This window comes from Terrapene carolina, unplaced genomic scaffold (assembly GCF_002925995.2).
Source record: "Terrapene carolina triunguis isolate 2854851 unplaced genomic scaffold, T_m_triunguis-2.0 Scaffold558, whole genome shotgun sequence".
Lineage (NCBI taxonomy): Eukaryota > Metazoa > Chordata > Testudines > Emydidae > Terrapene > Terrapene triunguis.
The window spans coordinates 12,674,552-12,681,549 of NW_020664909.1; the positions used below are offsets into that span (position 1 = coordinate 12,674,552).

The 6,998-nt window shown below is 43.6% G+C and overlaps 1 protein-coding gene across 2 annotated transcripts in view; it reads right to left on the minus strand.

Moving 5' to 3' along the window:
• Window positions 1-203: 203 nt before the first annotated feature.
• The window catches only part of RIOX2 (ribosomal oxygenase 2), a 27,511-nt gene continuing 20,716 nt past the window's right edge, over window positions 204-6,998 (minus strand). The window contains exons 6-10 of one of the 2 annotated variants that reach the window (XM_024198754.3): window positions 6,330-6,432; window positions 5,236-5,398; window positions 4,206-4,294; window positions 2,979-3,089; window positions 204-788 (exon numbers count right to left, since the gene is read on the minus strand). In XM_024198754.3, coding sequence (XP_024054522.2) covers window positions 630-788; window positions 2,979-3,089; window positions 4,206-4,294; window positions 5,236-5,398; window positions 6,330-6,432 — 625 coding nt within the window. In that variant the 3' untranslated portion in view covers window positions 204-629. Of the gene's footprint in view, window positions 789-2,978; window positions 3,090-4,205; window positions 4,295-5,235; window positions 5,402-6,329; window positions 6,433-6,998 lie in introns of both variants that reach the window. The other variant, XM_024198753.3, reaches the window with a different exon arrangement.

The following is a 6,998-nucleotide window of genomic DNA, read 5'->3' on the forward strand; positions in this document are numbered from 1 at the left end:
CTAGAGGCATTAAATACAGGGAGTTGAACTCTGCTCTTAATGCATGAGACAGCTAAAGCAAGAATCATGGTGATGGGAGGTGTGCTAAACTGCAGGGACTCTTACCAAACAAACCGTCACAAAGGAATTACTCACTTAAAATAGTTCTTTTGGTTTTAGCAGGTGTGAGACAGACCCACTCCTTCCAAGAGGGCACATATTTAAGTACAAAGGCCTTTTACAGAATTTTCACTTTAAAAAGTGAACTTTGCTATATGTAGGCTTCACTGCTCAGTCTGCAGTTGCTGTGATATTACAATTTTTGACCAATTCTTCTCCTTTCCTGCTACACTGACTGTGTCCCTCTGCCTAAATTATCCTCATTTTACATTTAAAATTTCAAGCCATAAAAGCCACCCTGCCTTTTGGATTTAGATTTCCCTAAGGCAAGCAGAAGAGGGTGATTTTGAAGCCTCTTTAAAAAAGAAATACAGCACTAGATTGTATATTGTACTATTTGCCATTTTTTACTTTGCTGTCAATACAAGGCAGCAGCTCCCTAGAAGAGGAGGACTCAGATGGTCCTTTGTCAGTACATACGCCAAGGCTGAACGGTCAGGCTCCAGGAACATGGCTGATTTTTGACAGATTCAGATTACCTCGATGAGACATTCAGCCCAGAGTGATAACACAAGGTTCTCTTTCTCTGCATCTGATTTAAGGCTCAGTTCCTTAACAGCGACAGTAGCACCTCTCCAGATTTGCTTCAATGCATCCATGTGAGGTAAAGGAAAACGTAATCCATGAGTCTGAAAAGGAAATTACCCCACCCCCCAAAAAAAAAAAAAATCAGGCAAGGGTAGAATTGAGGCCTAATTGAAACAACATGTAGATATTTTACAAAGTCTCTCCCACAACATCATGTGTGTTTTAACACACAGCTCACTACTGATGTGATGCAAGTGCAAACACCAACAGTGCAGAGCATCCCCAGTAGGTATCCTGTTCTGGGAACATGAAGCACGTGCTAACAGCTGGACTCTCGTCCCCAGGGCATAGTGGCTCTTGAGGGAGGGTGTCACATATGTTTACCTCATTCATATTTTTGGGTTGCACCACTGCCTACTTTAAAGACCACGTGTAGATAGCCACAACCTGTGCTCACATAGTTGTCATGGGCCTGAAGGTTTTTCCATTGACCACATCCTCCCTTAGGCTGAGTGCACAGGGAGAGATAGAGCTTCACTTTCATTCTTGTCATTTGTTTCTTGCTGTTTTTTCCTCTTTTCTCTGTGTAATCCAGCAGTTGCCCCTGCAGTGGAGCTCTCAAGGGATGTATCAGCCATCAGAAGGCATGGGTTGGAGACTCCATACCCTGGCGATACTTGATATATGGGGGGGGGGGGGGGGCTTTGTTGTGACCCTGTTCTACTCGGAGTCCTCACTGCAGCAATGTCAGGTGCCTTGTGGGATTTGTGCCAGGCCTTGCCTTGGACCCACACAATGATTAGACTTGCCTAGATGAAGTCTAATCCCAAAGCCAGTGCAGGATACCTGTGTGCCAGGGAAGAAATCGTGAGCATAGACACCTGCATTTGTAGCAAACCGTGAGATAGCAGTCAAGCACACCAAATTCCTCTAGTATAAACAGGGCCTGTGTTATTACATTAAAATGCCAATCAAAGTGAGACTATTTGAGGTGGCACAGCAAAATTTAAGTTATACAACCCACGTACAAGAGTTATGAGGGCATATGTAAAGCCTGGTTCCAATTACCAAAGCAAAAAACAAGTGCTAGACAAATAGCCTACAATATCTTTTGCCTCTAAATATTTTGTACAGCGTAGCTGTTTCTGAAGAATCCTGCATTCTCAACTCTTCCAGGTCAAAGCTTTAGTTGGGTCAGATTGATGTTAATCAGACATTCTGACATCCCAGAGGCACTGACAGTCAGCTCAGTAAAATATACACGATCCCAAATGAAGCGAAGGCTAGTCACACTGTTGAAGTCATCAACATTGTCCTGAGCAAGAAAGGGAGGATCCCTTCAGGAGTAGCGATAAAAGCACCAATCACAGGCGCTCTAAAGGAAGATATCTTCATGAAGTTTAGATTTAAAAAAAAAAAAAAAGCAGCATTTTCTGTTGGCACTATTGCATGAGTTTTAAGAAATCACATCGAATGTGAAGTGCAGGGGTCAGACAGAGACAACACACGGTCTGGTCTCTACAGAATGTAAGAGGTTATTTGAACAAAAAACAAAAACTGACTAGCTCTGTTGCCCAGAGTAAACCCTTTTGAACGGCACTGCCAGAGTCTGCAAACAGACTGAGAGAAACGAAGACCTATGGGTGGAACACCGCTATTTAACTCAGTAAGGTGTTGACTGTGGAACCTAATGGTGAACATTTGAAATGTCACCAGTGTTAAAACAAGTATCAGAGGGGTAGCTATGTTAGTCTGTATCCACAAAAACAACGAGGAGTCCGGTGGCACCTTAAAGACTAAAAGATTTATTTGGGCATATCCACAAAAACTTATGCCCAAATAAATCTGTTAGTCTTTAAGATGCCATCAGACTCCTCGTTGTTTTAGTATTAAAACGAACAGCAGTGAAATATCTGGTAGAAACATCCAGCTATTCTGGCTGGTTTTTAGAATTGGGTGCAGTGTGCCCTCACTTGGCTTCTGCCCCTTCCCCTCACGTCCGACTAGTCTTGAGAGAGAGGGCAGCAGAGCACATAGAAGGGGGAGTGAGAAAAGCAATGAGTTTCTGCTAATCCTCCAGCACATCTTGACTAGAGAGCAAGTGAATTAAACCCTGCAGAACAAATCTACATGAAGCCTAACTTGGGGAAACAATTTAAACATGCGAAGCTGTAGAGCTTCCTTTCCCTTTGTTGCAGGGGTACAGTCCGCTCTGTTAACCATTTAGGGCTGGTTATGGGGCACGCTAAGCACTGATGGGCACATCTAACTAAACAGAATAAACAACAAACCTCGGATATCCCTTCTTCACAAGTGTCATCATCCTCATTCCCCATCATGTGCCTCTCTCTCCTGTTCTTTAAAGAGTGATAGACATAAACCATCTCTTTGCAAAGCTCATCCTAAAAGACAGCAGGAGGAAAACCATTATCATACAAGACAGGGTAAGTTAATTGCTTTGATCACATCTAATTACCTCCTTACTTAAGCAGCTCATTTTAAGACTAACCCAGGAACTCTTAACTACCCACCCTAGTCCGGGTGCCACCTGCTTTAGTGGAGATGAGGTTGCAGAATGCTAGTCTTGAAGAAGTGACTTTCAGAGACTTCTATTTTTCAGCCTACAATGCTGAGCAGATGTGTGTGGGGGCAGGCATCTAGTCTCCCCTTGACCATGTGAGGCTGAAAGGACCATGGGTAGATACAGCCTCCATAACTAAAGCCATCAATAGGTTAAGACAAGGAAGCTCGTACTACCTGTTGTACCTGTGCTGTAGACAGAAGACTAGTTTCTACAACTGTCAATCTAGATCCTTTCTCCACTAACCCCCATCCCCTCCGAAAAAACCTCTGCCAGCAGGCCTTGGTTTACACGGTGTCAAGAGTACTCAGCAGAGACCACGATGTTACCATCTCCTCCATGGAACAACTCAGTACCCACAGCCAGCATGGAAGGGCAAAGGGTAACAGAGACAGAGGGTTACTTACAATCATAATGCAGGCCATGGCTGCCCCACTGAAGTCAACAGAGCTGCACCCTCTTGCACAAGGTCTTAAATAATAGGACCTAGCTGTTATATAGTGCTTTTCATAAGTAGATCTCAAAGCTCTTTACAAAAGAGGTAAGGATCACACTCTCCATTTTAGATAGGTGAAGTGACTTTAAATCCTATTTAATGTCCTATCTTGAAAATAATGTGTTTCAAAAGCAAATCTCCTTTGCCAGAGAGTGGCAAGAGATATTTGAGTATATGGTACCAGGCTTTTTCTGGATCTAAGGCCACTTGCCAATTCCTGGTGAAAGCTCTGTGCATGGTACACGAAATCCCTGAGTAATTCTACTTTGTAGAACTTCAAAATGAAAACACTACATTGTAGAACAAAATTGCATTACATCACTGAAATCTCATGACAAATCCTAATCAGATGCTGGGCAACTAAACAAACACTCCTACAAATAGTCCAGGACAGCACAACAAAGCAGCAAGCACCTATGGAGGCAGTTTCATTATACTTACAGAATTTTCTTGATCAGGTTCCACTGTAATTATGGCATGATCTTTAAACCGCAATCTGATTTTGCTGTCTAATTTTGGTAATTTTCCACCTAAGAGAAAAACATACTGTCCTTCAGAAAGGAAGGAAACCAAACCAATCTTTGCTGAGAATTTTGTTTAGCTTTTTTCTTCCTGTAGCTTAACAAAGTCTAAGCATGAATAGCTCTACTTTTGACTTCTGCTTATTCTCAGATACAGGGAGGAAAGAGCATTCTTTCAGATTCTGAGGCATTTACATTCAGGTTCATCAGATACAATAGCTACAACAGCAAGGTGGCATATTAGCAACAACCTCCCCCAGTTAAAGCAATATGCCCTCAGAATAAATATGTAATTCTAACAATCAAGCACAACATTAAACATTTGCTTCATTCATTTTAAATAGAAAAGTAATCGGTTCAAAATTCAATCATATGTAAAGAATCTACTATTATCACTTTGCCCCAATCAGCACCTTTAACACATGGATCTCAAAGCAGTTCAACAACAGACATTAGTTAAGCCTCACAGCATCCCTCCTTTCAGGAAGGTTAGGGATTAGCCCCATTTTACAGAAGGCTAAACTGAAACTGGAGCACAGATAAAATGACCTGCCAGGATTCACACACAGAGTCAGTGGCAGAGCAAGGGGTAGGAAGGACTGGCAGGAACCCTGGCAATCCCTGTGATCTAATCACTGACAGCACTTGCTGCAAAACTTCAGAAATTTCCTCCAGTGCCAAGTCAGGTGCCATGGTTAGGCAGCTGATATGCTGTCATCAGAGCTCATTACACTAATTATAACCATCTCATTGCTACCTTGTGCTCCCATCTGTCTGCTGCATCCACCTGTTGTCTCTTGCCTTACACGCAAGGACTGCATTTGGTTTGCACACAAAGTGTCTACCGGAATGGGGAGCTGCTCCCATAACTGAGGCCTCTAATGCTACCACAATGCAGATAGTCATCATAATCCCCCACCAAGGGAATCAAGAGTAAACTTAAATGCCACCTGGAGCCAAGGGATCAGAGCTGTTCCCCAAGAAAGGCGGTAATCGGTTCATGATGAAATCCTTCTTCATGTCCGAGGATCTCAGTTCTTTGGTGTTTTCCAGCCGGTCTGCAAGACTTCTCAGAAAGCTGCTTAATCTCCTTGTTGAGTCAGCTATATCCACCTGCTGAACACACACAGACCCTCACAAATGAGCCCGAGTTAATTATCAGAGACAATCCTAATTCACTAGAGAAGGGATGGGTCAAAATCCTCAAAGCATTACAGATGCTGGGAACCATGCTACTGTGTGGAGTCTTTGAAGTTGCATGAGGAGAGTGCTCACATTTGGAGCTGTCAGTATCCCTTTGAACTGTTTTTCCTACATGAAAAAGTGAAAAAAAAAATCAATGGCAAAGCATTCTCTGGTCAACCCCAGTACTCCAGCTCCCCAAGAAGAGTAAGGGAAGTCGACTAGAGAGCATCTCCCGTCAACGCAGCACAGTTAGGACACCGGGGTAAATCAAGTTATTCACATAGAGGAGTAGCGTAACTTAGGTCAACTTACCCCGGTAGTGAAAACAAGTCTTAGCATCACTAAGAATTCCGCCAGAAGGAAGTGACACCTGAGAGGGACCCCAAAACAACACCACGACTGAGAGGAAAGTGTTGGAGCTTGGGAGCATGTTGGATATGTAGAGAGAGCAGTTCAACAACCTAGACACGGCTTGTGGGCGGCCTATTCCTTGGGGTTGAAAATGGAGGTGAACTGCAAACCTCAAAAGGAGGTGGTTTTGGTACTATGTGATGGGGCCAACACGTCAATAGGGCTACCGTGGAATCATAGAATATCAGGGTTGGAAGGGACCTCAGGAGGTCATCTAGTCCAACCCTCTGCTCAAAGCAGGACCAATCCCCCGATAGATTTTTGCCCCAAATCCCTAAATGGCCCCCTCAAGGATTAGACTCACAACCCTGGGTTTAGCAGGCCAATGCTCAAACCACTGAGCTATCCCTCTCCCCCAAGAGAGTTGCATTGAGCTGCATTCTCCTGAACATTTCTTTAACATACAGAAGTTCATGCTACATTTCCCCTCACAATCTCATCTCTTTACCATCAGTAGTTGCCTTGGTATACTTGTCCGTAGATCCACATCTTCCTTCGCTGTATCAAACACAAGCCCAGGAATCGCATCTAACAAGAAATCTCCCCAAGAACTGCAGGGTGGAAGGAAACAAAAACAACTGAAATGGTGACACTGAAATAAGGCTCAAAGAGATTATCTAAGCTGCTTCTCGTCTATATAGAGTGGAAGCTATATATAGCTAACTTGGATAAAGCAAGATTCTCTTTATTAGCATTGGTCACAGCTTGTTAATGTTGAGTTTAGATTTGCACTTAAAGCTAAGGATTCTTAGTTATGTCTGAACAATACAGGGTATCCTTCCCAACTTTACCGCACTTTTTGGGTATGGAGACTTTACAAATAAATCCACAAATCCATTACTGTACGAGTTAAAATTAATGGAAAAATTTAAGAAATTGAACACAGCGTCAGACCTTTGACTCCAGTGGTCAGCAGGGCCGGCTCCAGGCACCAGCCTGGCAAGCAGGTGCTTGGGGCGGCCGCTGCAGAGAGGGGCGGCACGTCCAGGTATTCAGCGGCAATTCGGTGGACGGTCCCTCACTCCCGCTGGGAGCAAAGGACCTCCCGCCGAATTGCCGCCGCAGATCGCGATCACGATCGCAGCTTTTTTTTTTTTTTTTTTTTTTTTTTTTTTGT